This window comes from Balaenoptera physalus (assembly GCF_965194825.1).
Source record: "Balaenoptera physalus genome assembly, chromosome: 2".
NCBI lineage: Eukaryota > Metazoa > Chordata > Mammalia > Artiodactyla > Balaenopteridae > Balaenoptera > Balaenoptera physalus.
Window position 1 is genome coordinate 105,528,487 of NC_138883.1, and position 20,135 is coordinate 105,548,621.

Below are 20,135 nucleotides of genomic sequence, written 5' to 3' on the forward strand. Positions count from 1 at the left end.
GAAGTTTACCCAGTTTCCTTGGATGTCAGGGAAACACCAATTAATTTGCACTGTATTCTCCTGGAAAAGGGTCGGTTAAGGTGGGTCAGGAGCTTCCTAATTACACTTAAAGTGAAAGGCATTCTAAAAGGGAAGGTAAGATCTTAATTAGCTCATTTTTTTAAACTAGTGTTAGTATCTAAAAAGATCAAGGGGAAGGAGAAAAAAACAAAAGGGATGTGAGTTTCCCAACTACAGCTGACCCTCGAACAACTGGAGGGTTTGAGGTGCCGACACCCCCAACAGCTGAAAATCCACATATAATTTACAGTCGGCCCTCCTTATCCTCAGTTCCGTATCTGTGGATTCAACCAACCTCTGACCGCGTAGCACCGTTGTACTTACCGTTGAGAAAAACATCCACGTGTAAGTGGACCCACGCAGTTCAAACCCATGTTGTTAAACTGCAATGACTTCATTTTTGTTTTTAATTTAGTTTACTGCTTTCTGTTATGAAGGTAATACATGTCACCATAGAAAAATTGGGAAAAACAGAATATACCGAAAACACAGGAAAAGAATCAATTACCCATAATTCTATATATCAGTTAAATGCCTTTTATTTTTTTCTTTTTGACATAAAAAAAATTGTGGTGGTATGATCATACTGTATATACTATTTTATGCCCATTTCCTATGCAACTGACAAATTTAAGGTGAAATATATGAGTGTTCCAAAACTGATTGTGGTGATGGTTGTACAATTCTGTGAATATACTAAAAAAACCCTGAATTGTACATTTTATATAGGTGAATTGTATGAGATGTGAATTATACCTCAATAACAATGTAAAAAAATTGTTTGCAAACTTTACTTTTCATGTCTTGGTGACATTCTACAGATACTCTATGTAATATAAAGGCAGTTACCACAATGTACTAAGTCACTCTCCAACTAGAAGACGGATCTAGGTTTGTCACCATCATAACCAATGCTGATATAGCACAGGGAGATCAGGTCGGTGCTTTGTGACCGCCTATAGGGATGGGATAGGGAGGGTGGGAAGGAGGGAGATGCAAGAGGGAAGAGATATGGGGACATATGTATATGTATAACTGACTCACTTTGTTATAAAGCAGAAACTGACACACCATTGTAAAGCAATTATACTCTAATAAAGATGTTAAAAAAAAAATAACCAATGCTGATAATAACAACTTCGTTACAACTCTGAGCTCTGTATATCTATCATATTCTTTCCTCTCGAGTTTCCTAGAAGGATTTAAGGTTCTAAATATACCAACAATCTAGAAACTATTTTAAAGGACCAACAGACTTAACTCAAGAAAATTCAGTTACTCTTTAAAATCACTAGGCACCAAAAACAAATAATAAAAAGCAGTCCTAAGTGGGACCCACTGGGCATTAAGCTTGGGAGAGAAGAAGACAAGAGACCAAAAGCTGGACCCACAAATATAACATGTATCTGATATCCACAGAATCACAGCTAGAAAATGTTCTCATGCCTGAAAACAACTCATGGCCAAGTAAAAAGTCCAACCCTGGCAGGTGGGTAGCATAACATTGGGGTGCTTGAGAGCACAGCCCTGGGGCTGGAAAGAGTCGTGTTAAAACCCCTATCTGAACCACAGCCAAGAGACCTGGAGCATGTTAATCCTAAATTGTGTCCCCCATAAATTGGGGGTGACAGCACCCTACATGAGAGGATTAATCTGAAGTTCATCTAGGAAGAATGTTCCTGAAGTGCTTGGTGCCACGCCAGCCCATAATGAGCAGCCCTCAATAAGCAGCTGCAACCCTGATAATGGTGATGTCATCTGCATTTGACCAAACTGGAATGCAGGAATCCAGATCTTAGCCCTCCAGATGTTTCTGCTTAGAAACTACAGTATTTTTCTACTAACTCAGAAAGCGCCTGAAGGTATTTTTATTACCCTGGGAGTTTCAGCTGTTACCAGAGTTCATTTGCGCAATCTTTACATTCCAGTGTGCTAAAAGCTTTCTCATGCAGGGATAAAAGCAGCCTTTGTCTTACTCTTGTAAAAGGCACCTTCTTTGTCAGATGAGTTAACTGTTAAACTTCTCTACAATGGCTAGTTGGGAAACCCCAGGAATGTAGGCACATCCAAATAGTGAGAAGGTGAGTTTTTAGGAGAGCGGATTGTGTGTGGGTGTGTGTGTGTGTGTGTGTGTGTGTGTGTGTGTGTGTTAAGGTGACATATTTTGAGTATTATCTATATGCCAGGCACTATGCTAAGTGCTTCCTACTTCACAACAACCCTGTGAGGTGGGAACTTTTATTAGTCCCCCTTTTACAGTAAGCAAGCTGAGGCTTAAGAAAGTTAAATGTTTTCCCAGAGTCAGACAGCTAGTAAATTAGTGGTAGAGCTAAGATTTGAACCCACAAACACATATGCTCTCATCCACTAGGCTCCACCAAGTAGAACTGACTGCAGGGAGGTAAGCCCTGCAGATTTTAGTTTCATTTTCTGATTAGTGACTTCCTGACTTCCCAGCCTGGCCTTTGACAAGTACGGTCATTTAAAAGCACCAAAAAAGATGGCTTTTTGAAGGTAGTTAGTTGTCCAGGCCACTGTAGTGGGAGGTGCCCACAATGTCCCCATGGAAACTAAGGCTGCTTTGAGGCCAGTGATGCAAACCTATGTCCTATTAGAACCACAGGACGTAAAGGATCTTTCTACACTCCTTCCTATCCCCGGAAACACAGTCACCAGTTTCTCCAAGGGTTCTAGGAAAAGTGACTATGCAATCTATCCTGCAAAATAAGACAATTCTGAGGGCGAAAAGGGGGCACAATCAGTAAATATGCAGGCATAACGGGGACACATGGTCACGCCAATTTTAGGGCCCCAGGTCACCCTGACTGAGGTCACCAGTCTGTCAGTGACCTGTATGTGAATTGTATGCATGTGTCAATAAGTAAAAACACTCCATCGTCCTAATGTCCCACAACTCGTCAGCAAGGGATGAACCAGCAGCCACTCTGGCTGCTGGCTCACGTATGTGTCTCAGACTAGCCTCATATGATAAGAAGCACTTTGTCCAACAGGGGAAGAGTGTGGTGAATCACAAGCATCACCACAATAATCACAGTGTTTCCAAGGATCCGGGGATGCGGCAACCCCAAAGATACGTGCTTCGTTAACATAAGCCAAAGAAGTCTGAACACTGGCTTTTGTGGATACAGAAAACAGCACGATGACCTGAGCAGGCCCTTGCTCAACTCTTACCCAATTAAATGCTTTATCTGTTTTATTTCGGAACAGAGGCTTTTATGCCTCCTTGTCCTCTCTTACTCATCCTGGAACTCTAGGAAATACAATCATCCCGACAGCTCTTCAAATACAAGCTCCAGGACTAAGGAGGGGCGTAACTTGTAGAGCTAAAAAAAAAAAGAAGTCTGAATTTTTCGCTCATTAGATCAATCTGAGAGCAAAGCAGTAAAATGTTCCCAGCATTTTTCCAAGAAATGTAATAAAATTCAAGGGGATTTAGGACCAAAAAGAGGCCCTTAGGGAACACCATGACCAAATTCTTCCTTATAGAAGGGGCAATGAGGCCTCCAAGTGAAGAACTCAGCCCAAAGCACCCACCCAGGGGATCAGACCTTCCTGGCCCTCAGCTAAAGCCTATTTCCATGTCACTATGCTATTCGGTTATTTAGTTTCTCATGTTTTAAATCTTCTTCTCTCCAAAGAGAGGAGGGAGGGAGGGAGGGAGAAAGAGGGGGAACGAAGGAGAGAAGGATGGGGTGGGGTAGGGTAGGTTTCGATCGCTCCATTAAAGCTTGATGACAATTTCAAATGACCAACGTATGAAGGTTGAAGAAAGAGACTAGAAACCCTCTGGTCAGTGTTTGACGAGGGGGACAAATGTATGGCCTACCTTTCGTCTTGATGGCTGTTTCTATGTTCAGAGCATCCCGCTCGGCATCAAAGTTGGTGTGCGCTTTGACTGACCCGTATGCACTTGGAGGTGTGGAGTGCTGAGGTCAAAAGACAAACACACTTCAATCACACATACTTAAAATCCTCTTGTTGAAATGTCAATTCCTAAAATATTTTTTTTCCTATTGTTTCTTTTAATAATTCACATCATTCTGAGGCTAGGTAACTCACACATAGGATACGAAACTTCCTTGTTTCGAATTGAGAATTCTTCTTCAAAGGCTCAACTAGTTTAGAATACGATTAATCTATTTCTAGATTTCATCTTACTTTTCACGCAAGCTCAGAGGCGGAAAACGCAAAGCTGGGCACTTGAAACCACCCGTTTCTTTGCGGAAGGCTTTGAAGAGCACGAAACTGGGCTGGCCAAAATGTGAAACAAGCTGGAAATGTGGAAATGCCTGAATGACGAGTGTGTTTAGCCAAGTTTTTGCTACAGGCACATGAATTTCCACTGAGCCTGTATCGTTGAGCTCACAATTCTTTAAAAAGCAAATGTAGAATGCCTGCCTGCCTGTCTCAGACTATGAGATAAGTGAGGGAAGCATCTTCTTCCTGTATCCTCCCCCTTTGGCCACCGCCGTGGAACCAAGGTGGTCAGGCCACATGGCCCACATCCTCTTCATATCGGCCAGGTTCCGCCTGCTTTCTCTACTCTCTCTACCCTCCACTCTGCTGTCTTTAACACGATCCCCTCTGCCTACTACTCTCCCTAGTATTTTTTCTTCTCACTGCCTTTTAAACCACGGGTTCTTCCTTTCTAGTGCTTTTCAAAGCCCATCACCCTTCCAGATCTGATGGACCCTCCCTCGCCCGACCCACCCCAGACTGAGGTAAGGACAACAGCATGATTCTACATCAGTTCTCCTCTCCAAAGTGTTAACTTCTCTCCTTTGAAATGCTCTTACAGCTTTCCTCCTCCCTGCTATCCAGTCCCAAAGCAAAGGACAGACAAAACAGGACTGACAATGTTCTTTAGGTTGGCTGATGGCCAGTGGACCCATCCACCACTGCACCGCCTTCAACGTCAAGGCTCCCCATCCCCTCCTCCCCACACTGCACACCTCCCATCACATCATGACTCTGTCTAGGCTCAGTTTCTGGGAATAGTCGGAGACTGAGTTGCCCTGACTTACCTTTCCACCCACATGCATCATGTTACAAGGCACCCCAGCATTTATTAGCAGTGAGGCTGTGCAGGTAAACAACTAAGATGCCATCCTCCCAAATGTCTCCTAGCACAAGCCACAAATCTAAGTTCAGGGCTGGACAAAATGTTTCAAAATGTACTTGTGACCATCTTGGCCAAATAGTAAATCCAGTTAATACATATAACTGAAACACAGGGGATTATCAAGGTGTTTTCCGTATAATTTCACTACTTAAACTTTCCAGTAAGATTAACTCAATGGGAATAGAGCACACGTTCAGGAAAAGGTAATGACACAAAGCGTTATTCTGAAATACTTACTATATATGGTATGGTGGCTACAAAATGAGGACAGAAATCTAAGGGAACACATTTTCCTATTTATTAACAATCCCATCAGTTATTTACAAAGGCAGGCAGTCTGGCCATCGAGCCACATCAAATATGGCTTCATATATCAGGTGCTATGTCATCTCATCCCAAAAACAACAGTGAGTAGGGATAAGTTTTGCATAATTTTATAGTAACTCTGGAGATAAAATTAAATGGATAATTGAACTTATTACCTGTAAAATTCATTTATCTGAAAATCAAGTTATGGAGGCCAAAGTGATGTTTCTCTTCCCTCAAAGTATTGGGGAATACATGACATTTTCTATTGCAGTCCCACCTCTCCACAGAGAAGCACATCATGCTAGAGTAACTTCAAAAGCCACATGAAAAGCCCTCTGATGAAACCCGATACTAAAAATGATCTAATGATCTGATCCATTAAGAAAAAATTTATTTAGCTCTTGGACTTGTCTGGACCTCAACATGCTGCTTGTATGGTTGCCAACGACAGTGTGCACAAGGTCCGAGAAGAAAGATGAAAACGAGGTAGGCTTTATACTCCATACAACCTGTGCTCGCACCAACCCATCTGAACGTTTTATTGGCAAGCACCAGAGACAGAGGGTTCTGGACCACATGACCCAAGCTGCTGTCAACCCACTTGAGTGCTTCTTTGTATTTTAATTTCAGTGAGAGCATATTTTGAAATATCTGTAAGATATGCCTACAAACCAGTGTCACTGCTGAGTTTCTGTTAGAGCCTGTTCTGCCAAAATAACCTGAAAGATGTATGGTATTATTAGATATTTTACATATTCATAATTTATACTCTACTTTATTCTAAAAGCATTTGCAATGACTTATAATTTTGCATATAGCTTTTAAAAATTTTGACTGTAAAACAAAAAAGCAAATGTATCAGAATTTCCAAGTTCCTGTGAAAGACAATTAAGTGTAAGTCTGAGCTACCTGATAGCCAAAGCAAAAAAGGCAACAAGATGAATTATAATACTTCTATTATTTAGCTTAAAAAAAAAAAAAATTCTAGCTATTTTGGAGAAAAGTTTTCCCAGGTACTAAATTTTAAAAAGTCCTTGTCTGGAATAACTCTCTGGACACTATAAGAAGTCCAAAACATGCGGGATCATTTTCAATATGGCTGTAGCTTATGTCAACCATTAATAAAATCCGAGGGCATGACATTAAAAATCCTGTATCAATGAGAACCTACTGTAGAGCACACGGAACTCTACTCAGTACTCTGTTGTGACCTAAATGGAAAGGAAATCCAAAAAAGAGGGGATATATGTATCCGTGTGGCTGACTCACTTTGCTGTACAGCAGAAACTGACTGACACAGCACTGTAAAGCAACTATACTCTAATTAAAAAAAAAAAAAAGTCCTGTACCACCACAATAATTACTACCACTGGCATGTTAAGTATATAGCAGGATAAAATTCCAAGCATCTCAGTGTCACTAGTGTCTGTCCAATTTTAATGTGATGCCAAAACAGTTTCTGGAGCCATAACATTTCTTTCAAATTGAACTACTAGGAACAGCTAAAGTACTGGGGAAGACAGGGAACCAAGGGGATTCCGGGAATGACTGTCTGAATTTTGTCCCCATTTTCCTTAGATGTACAAGGAAAGGAAGAGGCACAGTTACCCAGAGAGATGCCCAATTTGCAAAAATTACACAAAGTGAAAATGATATACTTACATCACCCTCCAAGCTGAGCTTGCAGAGAATTTCATGAACGGTAGACATTTTGAAAGAAGCTGGAAAAAAAAAAAAACAGTACAACAAAAAGTCTTTATTATGAAGAGGCTTTCCTTTCCCCCGAAGCGCAGTGATTCATTATACTCATCTCTACTTCTTGGACCATTTCATCTGACGATATTAGAGTAATTTTTGCAAATAGATGCAATTCCTATCTTGTGATTGGGAAAATTAAAGCTGAGAGATGGTTCGTCTTAGGTTTGGGATGGACTACAGAACTAGCTAGTCTTGTTCTTGCTCAGTTTAAAGAGAACCTGGGGAGATTGACTTGTAAATACAAAAACAAAACGTTTCTTCCCAAGACCAGTGCAACTCGTCCAAACAGGATAAGACTGAATCTTCCGGTTCTCCTAAAAAAGTGATAATCTTGTCAAACCAGCCGTTACTGCTGTATTTTTCACCAATAATTTAATATATCATATATAATATATATCCATAGTCTGAAAACTATGCATATGAACTGAAATCAGTAGCATTTTCATGCTGGCTGATTCCTAAGTGGAGCCCTTTATTACTATCCATAATTATTCTCTTAGCTCACCAATGCTTAGAAGATATTAAACTGTTGATGAGAAAGACAACGGACAGATTTTGACATTAACTCATCCCATAAAAGACTGATCCTTGTATTTAAGATTCAAAATGGCTGAAACGAAGTCCTCTTTCAGTTAATACACTTAATTGGACAGTGATACGACAACGTAATGAACTGGCTTTCCAGCTTTGCAATCACACAGTTCTCAGAATTGATACACCAACCTCTGCCAATAAAAAGTGCTCAACTGGCAGGAAATTTACCTCAACTGAGACAAGACAGGTCATTCAGCAGCAGCCTCCCCAAAATAAAGAAAATAGAGCAGAGCTGCATCCTCAAAACAGTGGGAACGACGTCTGAATTGCAGCAACTCCTGTTTTGGTCTGTTTTTGCTTAATATTCTTTGATCCAGGAAATTGTGCCCATGCAATTCAGCTTTCTTTCTTCTTCCAACAGTTTGCTTAGTCTACATGTTTTCATACAACTGGCTTTGAAGGAATATTTGGACATAGACATTTGTTAATTTATCAGAAGGCTTTGGACTAGGCAGATTCCAGGCTCTGTGTGGGGTGAGTTAGAGGAATTAAGAGAAAAAGATTCGCCTTTATTTGTGGTTATGGAAGTATTTCTGCAAGATTTTCACAATGACCTCTCTCCTACATGACTTCTTCTCTCTTCTTGATGCTTATAGAAGCTTTTTAAGCACGGCAAAAAAGAAAATCACAGCTATTCCAACTCCTCCATTTCCACAACTCTCAGACACTATCACACACACCCCCAACCCATGCAATGCATCACAGCACTGGGATATGATCCTAATTTGTAAAGTCATCCTCTATAAATAAACTGTGGTACATCCAGACGATGTAATATTATTCAGCACGAAAAAGAAATGAGCTATCAAGCCACGAACAGACATGAAGGAAACTTAAATGTATATTACTAAGTGAAAAAAGCAGTTTGAAAAGGCTACATACTGTACGATTCCAATTATATGCCATTCTAGAAAAGGCACAACCATGGAGACAGTAAAAGGATCAGTGGTTGCTACGGTTTAGAGGGGAAGGAGGGAGGGACGAATTGGCAGGGCACAGAAGATTTTTAGGGCTGTGATACAGTAATGGTGGATACACGTTATTATACATTTGCCAAAATCCATAGAATTTACAACACCAAGAATGAACCCTAACGTAAACTATGTGTTTTGAGTGATAAAGATGTGTCAATGTAGGTTCAGCAATTATAACAAATGTACTTCTCTGGTGGGGGATTTTGATAGTTGGAGAGGTTGTGTGTGTATATAGGGGGGAGCTGGGAATATATGGGAACTCTGACTTCGTACTCAATTATTCTGTGAACCTAAAACTGCCCTAAAAAAATAAAGTCTATTTTCTTTAAGAGTCTTGCTCTGTAGCTAGACTGTCCAACACACTAGCCACCAGCCACATGGGGCTATCAAGCACTGAAAAGTGTCCAGACCATACTGAGATGTGCTCTAAGTGTAAAGTACACACCAGATTTGGAAGAATTAGTATAAGAAGAATGTAAAATCGAAGAATAATCTCCAACTTCAACTTGGGCCAAGAAACATTCTATAGCGTCTCATCAGTTATGCTGTTGAGAATCACCAAAGAGGACATGAACTCCCCAGGACATGGACCACCTAAGCCCTGGCCTGGACTCCCGCTCCTGGGGCTCAGTCAGAACTGGGCTAGGTTTGCAGTGAGGGGTAAACGGTTGTCATCTGCCTTGCAGAATTCTAGTCCCCACTGTAAACAGCTAAGAAAGAAAAATGCCGAAACAAAAGAGAAGACCAATAAGTCAGAGTTGTTTCTGGGTGGATTAAATTCTACTTATTTATTAGATCAGTTACTTCACATGGGTTCTGAGGTTTAGGAAATCACAACCGCAGAGGCGGGTAAGTTTCTGCCAGGTAGTTCTTTCAAGTTGCCTCTCCAGCTCCGAGCACCGGCTTGGGAGACAGCTGCCTAACCATGTCCCACACGGACCCCTCAGTACGGCACAAACCAAAGACCATCGGATTCACGTAACCCTTCTCCCACAGGCACAACACAGAGACAGAAAATGGTGATTTTTTTTTTTTGAGTTTTTTTTTTTTTAATATAAATTTATTTATTTATTTTTGGCTGCATTGGGTCTTTGTTGCCGCAAACAGCGGCTACTCTTCGTTGCGGTGCGCGGGCTTCTCATTGTGGTGGCTTCTCTTGTTGTGGAGTACAGGCTCTAGGCGCGCGGGCTTCAATAGTTGTGGCACGTGGGCTCAGTAGTTGTGGCTTGCAGGCTCTAGAGCGCAGGTTCAGTAGTTGTGGTGCACAGGCTTAGTTGCTCTGCGGCATGTGGGATCTTCCCGGACCAGGGCTCGAACCCGTGTCCCCTGCATTGGCAGGTGGATTCTTAACCACTGCACCACCAGGGAAGCCCAAAAATGGGGATTTTAAAAAGCCCCACACGTCTTCCTTTCTGTTTAGCGGTCGACAGTTGTACTGCTCCTTCACCTCATCAGTCCTACGTGCCACTACCAGCTAAATTCCTCTATTTTATCTTGCCACAATAGTTCAAAATCCATCCTTCCGTGATGTTCTCTTACTCCAGCTCCGTCCAGCCCTCTATGTACTCCCCAGCAGAAGTGGGCCTCAACCAAACTGTTCCTTGCTTCTCCCCAAACACACCGTAACTGCTTTCATCCACAGCACCTTGATTCGTGTCTCCTGCCCCATCTCCTTACCCTTGTCCCTTCTTCTGGTTACAGATGCTGCCCATTCCTCAAGTCACCACACCTCTGGCACCTGCTCCAATGGGGTGGCTGCAGCCCCCATTCCCCGGCACTGCCTCTCCCACCTTTCAATGCCAGAAACACTTTCTGATGCCACTAGACTTACTCACCACTGAGAAAAACTGTCCTGAGTTCCTGCCACGCATGCGCCACATATTCAGATGGCAAATACATAGTACAATTCAACGAAACGGGGTCTCTCATCTGCCCCATAGAGTCCCAGTTCCCCCACAGATTTAAGAGGGCCTCTGCACACTCTAGGTGCTAAATAAACGGTCAGAAACGAGTTGCTATTCTGTATAATGAACATTTATATTTATATTATTGATAATCATTCTGCAGGAAAAGAATGTCACAATAACCAAAAAAACAATATCCATGAGGCTTGGGATTACTCCATGCAAGTGTCTTCTGTATCCATATAAATATTTCCTACTCCATGCAAGCTTAAGGGCAAACACACTTTCACCTTAGAAATAAAACACAGCCCTCACGACTTCCCTGGTGGTCCAGTGGTTAAGACTCTGTGCTCTCAATGCAGGGGGCCCAGGTTCGATCCCTGGTCAGGGAACTAGATCCTGCATACATGCCGCAGCTAAAAGATCCTGCATGCTGCAACTAAGACCCGGTGCAGCCAAAATAAATAAATATTTTAAAAATAAATAAATATTAAATATTAAAAATAAATAATAAATATTAAAAATATTATTTAATAAATAATAAATTTTTTTTTAAAACCATGGCCCTCATTTCTTCACTACATCCAATCCGCTGGTTTCTTCACTACATCCTGGTCTCTTCACTACATGCAAAGTCATCTTACAGACGACTAATTAATCTCCAGAAGAAAGAGTCGGCTTTGCCACTCATGTTTGTTAAAACATTAGCTTAATATAGTGCATATGATTAATGAGAAGATGTCAGAGTGCTGCTATCCTTGGAAGCAGAAAGAGAAAGTCTTGGCAGGGCTACTGTAGGTTACAAACACTGGTGACACCCAGGTAATCAATCAGCAAGCCCCTAACACACACACACCGGGCCTGCCCCGCATTAAGGGCTGGGAGAGACATACACAAAACTATGACACACAGACTCCAGTCCTGCAGGACCTTGCAGCTCTCTTCCCTTCTCGCCCCAGAAGACTAGCCCAGGTCACCCAGCTAATGAGTAAGGGAGTCAGGGCCAGGATCCAGGTCCCCTGACTCTTGGGCCCTTGCCCTTTCAACTTCACCACAGTGGTTCTGCATTCCAAGAGATTAAGACATGGAGAGAGAGAAAGACAAAAGCAGCATGAGTGAGATTGGCTAAGGGTCTGAGAGGTGAGGTACTGACTAGTTTCTGAGAAGGACACTCACTCACCCTGGAAGGTTCCAGCCAGAGAAACAAGGGAAACCCTGAGGAGATGGGATGTGGGAGAGTGTCCCGGGGAGGCGGGGGGACAAGAGGCCAGCTTTAAAACCAGCCATGCCTAACGTGGTGGCACGTGGGGGGCCTGAGATGTAAGTTTCTGAATGGTGCAAATTTAAGCTTGGCTATGGAAAGGGATTTGATGCCAAAACTCAGTATCCATTCACCGTATTTGCTCTGGAGGCTGAATTTTCTTACTGAAACAATAGCTCTGCCTTTTTAGTGCACCTGTTGTTTTTAAGTCTCCATACCATAGGAGACAATTCCACCCCCAGTGACCACTCAGCACACTGAAAAATTCAAAAGCGCATTAAAAGCAGAACAACCGCTCCGTTTCTGGCAGACTTCTCCACAGAACATAAAAATGGCATCACTCTTTCCAACACTACAGCCTCACCCTGATCTCCAACTGGTTTCAACTTGCAAAAAAGGAAAAGAAAAAAATCAGCAAATTCAATCTGTTGATGAGTACCTCCACATACCAGTACCTCTTATTCGCAGGGAAGGGCTGGGTGGCTAGACAAGATTGTTAAAATCGCCTTCCTCAGGGAAAGTTTTTTGTTTAAGAAAATAACTAGAGAAGTACAAGGAGACTCACTGAGAGCCATACCCACTTCAAACTGGCTTGAAATAACGCACCACTGGGAAGGGAACACAGACACTCCACCCTAATGAAGGGAACGGAACAGTTTCCTCTGGCCTTGAAAATATTAATAAATGAGACTAATTGCCTGACTGGAAAAGCTCTTATAGCGCAAAGCTAGACATTAAAGAAATCCGTGCAGCTGCTGGAAAAGAAGCAACTTACATCTAACATAAGCACTACCTTAAAGATAACTTAAGAGTTTGTCCTTTTTTTTTTTTTTTTAACCCAATAGATTACACTGCACCTCACTGTTTCACTTCCAACACACAGTTGCAACAAAAATAGCACAAGTAAAACAGCCTTAACGTCTCTCCCCGCCCCCCTCAAAAAAGTAAAAGAAAGTTTGCAAAAAGGTTGAAACAAACAAAAAAAGTAAACCTAAAAGTTAGTGCTTCAAATAATAACAACAAGTTCTACTGAAATGAATGAAGAACCAGCTCCAGAAAGCCCAAATATTAATTCTCACAAACAAACAAAAACACATGGCAACAGGGCTCCTCTGCCCAGCAGAATCTGAGTACAACCCAGCAGTTTCGTGGTCACACCCACTTTTAAAATGTGGAGTGTTGATGTGTTACTGCAAAACACATCCCTAGCAACCATGATGAATCAATCAGAGACTGGATGATACAAAGGAGGATTTTTTAAAACCAAAAAAAATGGGGGCGGGTGTGGGGACGGAGGGTTGGGATTACCCGCCAAGCCCTTACTGTGCAGTCCTGGGTCTACAGGACCAGACTGGAATTTTAAACCAAGAGGGGGAAAAAAAAAATGCATGAGTGGGGGGTAGGGGTAGAGTTCCCACTTTATTCACTCTCCACCCCTCCCTCCCAGAGCATTTTTATTTAACAGAACCTTCCCGAAAGCACACAGTTTTCTCCTTGGTTTTTATGGTCTTGATTAATGCCTGAGTCACAGGGGCAAGTCATTCCCCAGAAATCCTGGAATTCTGCCCAGGGGCCTTGATCAAACTGAACAGGATGGACACTGGTGCTGCACTTGCTCTGGCCTGTCCCTTTTGCTGCCTGATCTGAATCAATATTTGTTTACTAACTCCAGACACACTGTGGCCTCAACCTCTCAGAGCCTCTCGTTCAATCTCCCGACGTGGGGTTGGAGTGGGCAGAAAGAGACGTGCAGAAGAATGATGTCACTTGGCACAAAGTACTCTCACGGTTGAGAAATCAAGCTCTTCACATCTACAACTCAATTTCAGTGTTTTATGGCCCAAATATTATATTTCCAATGGGGCCCTGCTGCTTACAGAAAAAAGTCTACACAGCATTCAAGATCTTCCACACTCTGGACTCTACCTACTTTTCCATAAATAAAGCACATGCAAACATGTACACGTACACACACACACACACACACACACACACACACACACACACACACACACACACACACACACACACACACACACACACACACACACACACACACACACACACACACACACACACACACACACACACCCCACCCAGCACCGAAGTCAGACTGGATTGGTAATTCTCCAAACACATTCAGCACTGTCCCACTACCTCTAGGCCTGGGTTTTCCAAGTTCCCTCTACTGGGAATGCTCTATCTGGGTCAGCTGACATCCTCAGGAGACTTCAGGACACAAAAAATACTGTTACCTTTCTCCTGTACCTCTCCCTGCTCTGTGCTCCTGTCTCTCTTGGTGTATCTGTGAAATATCAGAGCTGAGGATACAAAGGCAGTCTTCCATTCTATCTGCCCCCAGGGTTTCTGTCTTATTCATCCCCATTTCCTCATAGGTCTGAGCACAGTGCCTAACACACTGTAGGCGTTCACTCACATTTTTGGATGGTTTACACACACTGGGTCTTTCCACATTATATCTTTTTTTCCTTCTTTTCCACTACATTCTCCTTCCTCAATTTCCTTTCTCTTCCTCGGACTGAGTATCTCAAATGCAGTTCCAGTTCCATACATTCAGAGCTGGAGGCTTCAATTCCCAGCCTCTGTTCACATCTTTGTAAAGCCTGGTAGAGCAATTCAGGAGACAGCCTCTTTCTCATACGATATGCAGCTCTTCACCTTCTCCCACAGCTCAACTTCCACCTTTAATACCGTCAGGGCCCCTTGGCTCCTAGCTCTGTCCACGGGACAACGTGGAAAAGTAACCTTCATCTCCTTGTGGCAAGAAAGGCAGGGAAGGAGGCAGCAAGGAGGAAAGATTTGCAAGTGGCCTTGGGACTCTGATTTCCTCTGAGCCGGGAGTGTGGGGACTGGGTGTGGCAGAGAGACAAAGGGCAAGGATTCCATGTGACGGCCACTCCCTTGAGTCAGAACTTCCCACCCCAAGCCTGGGAGTGTAACTCAGACCACTTAGATGCTACTGACTTCTGACAAGACTGAGCTCAGACGGTTTCACAGCTTCAGGTGTACCCTAGGGGAGACTTGGAGGTAATCTCACTGGAGCCACTGCGAAGAACAAGGCTGGGCATCTCCTGACCCCTACAGCTGACCTGCTCCCCAACAAAGGAGATGGGGACCGCCTCTGGCAACTGGAGGAGGAAAAACAGACCTGACAGTGAAAGAGCGGAAAAAAATTTTTTTGAAAGACTGGAATTTCCTCCTGATGTAGCCTACAACTAGAATAGGGTGTGGCACCGGGGAGAAAAAGAGGGAGGTGGATTCCCATATGCATGCAAAAAAAAGAACATTCCATTTCTATTCTTTCTTTCTTTTTTTTTTTTATTTTTGGCTGTGTTGGGTCTTCGTTGCTACCCGTGCGAGGGCTTTCGGCTTTCTCTAGTTGCGGCGAGCGGGGTCTACTCTTCATCGCAGTGCGTGGGCTTCTCATTGCGGTGGCTTCTCTCGTTGCGGAGCACGGGCTCTAGGTGGGCAGGCTTCAGTAGTTGTGGCTCGCAGGTTCTAGAGCACAGGCTTAGTAGTTGTGGCGCACGGGCTCGGTAATTGTGGCTCACGGGCTCTAGAGTGCAGGCTCAGTAGTTGTGGTGCACGGGCTTAGTTGCTCCGTGGCATGTGGGATCTTCCCAGACCAAGGCTCGAACCCGTGTCCCCTGCATTGGCAGGCGGATCCTTAATCACTGCACCACCAGGGAAGCCTTCCGTTTATATTCTCACAGTCAAATCCAGAAGGCAGGTTAAGTCAATGATAACTTTAAACAACACTTTCCCTAAAGCAAGTAAACTATGAAGCTCAGGTCTGTGGAACAGCTGGATTAAAGGGGAAATGAGCCCCAACCAAGTTTGGAAACAAATATTAATTTGGGAGAACGTAAAGCTCAAAATCCAATTACTGTCTATACAATTCACTCGATTTTGTCTATTTTATTTTTTTCCCCACTAGATTTAAAGCCTAAAGAGCAGAGTTTTGTTTTTGTTTTTGTTTTGGTCTGTTTTGTTCAGTGCTATATCCTCAGTGCTTATACTGTGAGTAGAACATAGTAGGTGCTTAATAAATATTGTGGAATGAACAGATGTTTAAGGCATCCCAAGAGAGCCTGGGACTTCTATTTGTGACACACCCATGCTCAGTTTGTAAGAAATGCCTCAGCAGGCCCACAGCCCCACACAAGGGAAGACCAAGAACAAAGGCCAGATTTTAGGCCCGATGGCACAAGAAGAGCCTACAACCCTCAAAATCAATAACAATTAAAGAAGGATATCTACCTTGCCAGGAAAACTACTTAAATTAGAAATTAGTCAGGAAACCAATGGCCACGATTGCCGGCATGTCAATCGATACAGCATTTTTAATAGCTCAAAGACAAGAGGATGTTAAGTATCGTGACCCCAGTCCAAGACCAAGCTCCTGCTCAAAGCCAGTGAGTCAGCAATATTTCCTGGGCATTTGCAACAGGCAAGCCATTTAGCACTGCAGGAAATCACAAAATCTAGGCGGTCCCCCAATCATAAACCTCCAACTAAAAAATTTACATTGATGGTCACACCCTTGCACTGCAGATGCAATCGATACCTCTGGAGAAAGCCTTGACTGAAGATTTGAGATAACAGGTGGAGTCAGAAGTGCTGTATGGGATGGTCTTAACACCACTGACCACTAAGGACACTGAACCGGGCCTCATATGAGATCTTCCTTCACAATGCCTGAATATTATATTATGTGGCTCCTTCCACAGCCTCAAGTTCTATAAATTACAGATGTTTAGGTTTAAAAATGTTCTTGTTATCTTTTAAATAACACATCTCCCCTGGGTTGCTGAGGATTTCAGGACCACCAGCCATTCCTAACATTGAATATTAATGAATATTGACTCAATCTGCTAGTCTCTAGCTGGGTATGAGAACACTGAAGTGGGAGGGAGGGGGGAATGCAGCAGAACTGCAGAAGCAAGGACAGGCTTTTGTAATATGTCGGGGCCGGGGGCGGGGGGGGGGGGGGCGCTCTCCAAGGAGGCAGGAGGAAGAGAGAAAAGTAGAGAGGGTGATAAGGACAAAATTTTCCAATTAAAATAATTTAATCAGGGCCAACCTTAAAACTTAGAAAACTTCCAGTAAAATACTTCAATGATTTACTCTTATGTATTATACCTCACCCTCCTCCCACCCTCCCTCCCCACCCACCATCACTCCCATCCCGCAAATTAGGCATGTACTATCAGTACTTTGATATAGTGCAGGTTAAGGTAGGGGCTTTCTGGGTTAGCCTGAGAACCTAAGCACCTTCTATAACATTGTTTCAGTGCTACAGCGCATTCTGCATTCGAAATGACCAAGTTCCGGACAGGCACAGTAGGGCACACTTTTGGACAGAACCCATCAGTACCGTCAGTATGAGCTCAGGGGTCCCGACCCCTGGACTCCAGGACCTTAGGGTTCCTGGTAAAGACCCAGCGTGCCCCATGAGGTTACTGTTCTTTTACCTTTAATAGCTTTAAAACGGCAAATCTTAACACAAAAGAAATGACACTCGGTTTTGGTACGGCACTTAATGTTTTCAGTGTGCTTTACAAATTTATTTTTGAATGAACGTGTTTTTTGGAATCTTCGATAATAACCCTATGTGGGGAAAGTAAGAATGTGCATTCTTAAACCACTTTCATAGATAAGGAAATTGATGTCCACACCTTTTTAACTGAGAGTTGATGGAATCCAGGCCTACAACACCAGGCGCTGGGACCCATCTCACAGAGCTACAAGGAGCAGCCCGGGCGGGGGGCGGGGGGGGGGGGCTACGCCCTTTTCTGTACCCTCTGTCCCTGACTCAATGTCGCATCAGCGCCAGTAAGTCAGTGACGATTCTCCCCACAGAACCACGGGGGAACACTTCCTTTCCTGATGCAAAAGTAGTCAACCAAATAACAAACTCTCCAGATACACGGAAATCAGAAGTTGCTCTCCTACAAGCTAAGCTAGACAAAGGAGAATGAGGGGAGGTTCTTCCGCTGCTTTGTTTTACTGGGGCAGGAGGTTGCTGCTAAAAACTCCCACCCCTCGTTCTCCCCCGACTGCTTCCCTCCTGCTCGTCGGCACAAGTTCCACAAATGCGCGTTTGTTTCAAGTAAAGTTAACTTGGAACAGATGGGGATTACTTTCTAGACAGCCGTAGCGCTAGTGTTAAACGTGGAGGGTGCCGCACGTCTGCTCTCCACCCGACCAGGGGCTCGCAGGGAGGCCACACCCAGCCCCCCAGCGGCGCCCGGCGCGTCTGGAATGCGAGGCCTCCCTCCGCCCCCCTCCCCGGCGCCACCTCGTCGGGCTTCCTGTGAGCACTTCGTGGGGGATGCCCGACCCCCTCCTTCTGCCCTGCACCCCACAGGCCGGGGCACACCCGGCCCCCCTCACTCCTGTCCAGACCCCCCTCGCCACTGGGCGCCCTCCTCGCAAAGCTCCTAGTGCGGACCGTCCCTTCAGCCCCCTCCCAGGACGGCCTCCCGAGTCCCCGTCTCCAGAACTGCTCTTTGCAAGGCCGTCTCCTTCCCCCGCTCTCCACACCCCGCCAGCGCGGCGGCCCCGGGGCCATCGCGGGCGGGAGGGCGGGCAGGGCGCCCCGCTTACCTGGGCCAGGCGCAGTACGCTGCGAGCGTCGCCAGATGCAGAGCGGAGCCAACTGGCCTGGGTGGGGCTTTTATAGCCGCCACATCCTCGCGGTGCACGGGAGGCCCGCCCCGCCCGGCCCGCCCCGCCTTCTCCTGCTCCGGCCGCTAGCACCCGAGTCGGGGTGACTCAGACTCCCCGGCCCGCCCGCTCGGTGGCGGGGGACGCCTAGCCTTGGAACGTTCCCCGGGCCGCGCCAGTGGGAGCGGCCCCACGCCCACGGTTCTGCCCTCCGGTGAAGTGCCGCCGAGGCTTCCTCGAGCACCAGTACCGGCCTAGTTTCCTCCTCTCTTCCTCTTTTACTTCTCGAGCGCCACGTCGAGTGCGCAGCCCTGCCTCAGGTTAATACGTTTGCAAGACTTTCGTCGACTCTGACCTTAAGTCACTTTTTTGTTTGTTTGTTTAAGGCGTCAATGCAATGGAAGGAAGAATTGTTCCAAGAAACATAAATCGTGATTCCCCTGAGCTGGGCCGTTGGCATCCAGCTCCCCGTTACCGTCTGCAAACATATCAGCTTAACCTCTGACCGGCTATTGCCGGGAGGAGCGCGGGGAGGGAGATCCGCCGGGTCCTGGCGGGCAAAGGACTGGCCCCGCCCCGGCCTCGGAGCGCGCTGGGAGACGCGGAGCCACGGTGGGAGTTGGGTGGGGGGGTAGGAGGCCGAAGCCAGGAGCCAAGGTCCCACCCCGCCCGCCCGGGGAGGCGCCCTTTTCCCGAGCGCGCTCTGCTTGGCTTCCCTCCATGCCTCCCGCGACCCTCCGGGCCTCCCGCGCGTCCTCGTGGCAGGCCGTCCTGGGCTGGGTGGGGCCGGTGGCTTTGAACCTCGAGTTCCAACAAAGAAGTTTCCTCCCTTCCTTCTGTCCTAACTGCCTTTGTTTTTTTGGTTTTTTGTTTTTTCTCAGACTCAGCTCCCTGGCTTGGTTTTGCTGTTTCTCGCTTTTCTTCCACTCTCTGCTTCCACGAACCGCAGTGGCAACATGCAGGCAAACATGGCTTTGTGGTTGATTGCGCAAATACTGTACTCAGACCTCAAACTAGCAGGAGAGTTTTGCTAAGAATCCCAAAGATCTCTCTGCACCTTTGAATTCCTTCTTTTCACAGACCTCACGTAGCTCTTTCTCCTGATGCTTCTGTTTTAATCCTCCGTCTATCTTAACGTCCGTTTTTACTTTCCAGTTGAGCGTCACTTCACTCCTGGGACTCAGGAAACAGCAAGGACTGGCCCCAAATAACAAACTCTCCAGATACACGGAAATCAGAAGTTGCTCTCCTACATCGTTGCCAAGCTCACAGTCAAGTCCAGACCACAAATGGGGTCTCTGGACACTCAGCCCAGGGCAGTGTTAACCCGTTTCTTTCACTCAGAGTGAAACATTATAGGCACTGTCAGAAGGACAAATAGAAAATAAAGCAATTCTGTTGATACAATTTCTGATTTACATTTATAGCCCTTCAATTTAGAA

The 20,135-nt window shown here is 45.0% G+C and overlaps 1 protein-coding gene across 2 annotated transcripts in view; it reads right to left on the minus strand.

Moving 5' to 3' along the window:
- ANXA2 (annexin A2) overlaps positions 1-18,763 on the minus strand; it is a 44,171-nt gene extending 25,408 nt beyond the window's left edge. The window contains exons 1-3 of one of the 2 annotated variants that reach the window (XM_082448177.1): positions 18,634-18,763; positions 7,175-7,233; positions 3,908-4,007 (exon numbers count right to left, since the gene is read on the minus strand). In XM_082448177.1, coding sequence (XP_082304303.1) covers positions 3,908-4,007; positions 7,175-7,222 — 148 coding nt within the window. In that variant the 5' untranslated portion in view covers positions 7,223-7,233; positions 18,634-18,763. Of the gene's footprint in view, positions 1-3,907; positions 4,008-7,174; positions 7,234-14,440; positions 14,862-18,633 lie in introns of those variants that run through there. The other variant, XM_082448178.1, reaches the window with a different exon arrangement.
- Between the last annotated feature and the right edge of the window lie 1,372 nt (positions 18,764-20,135).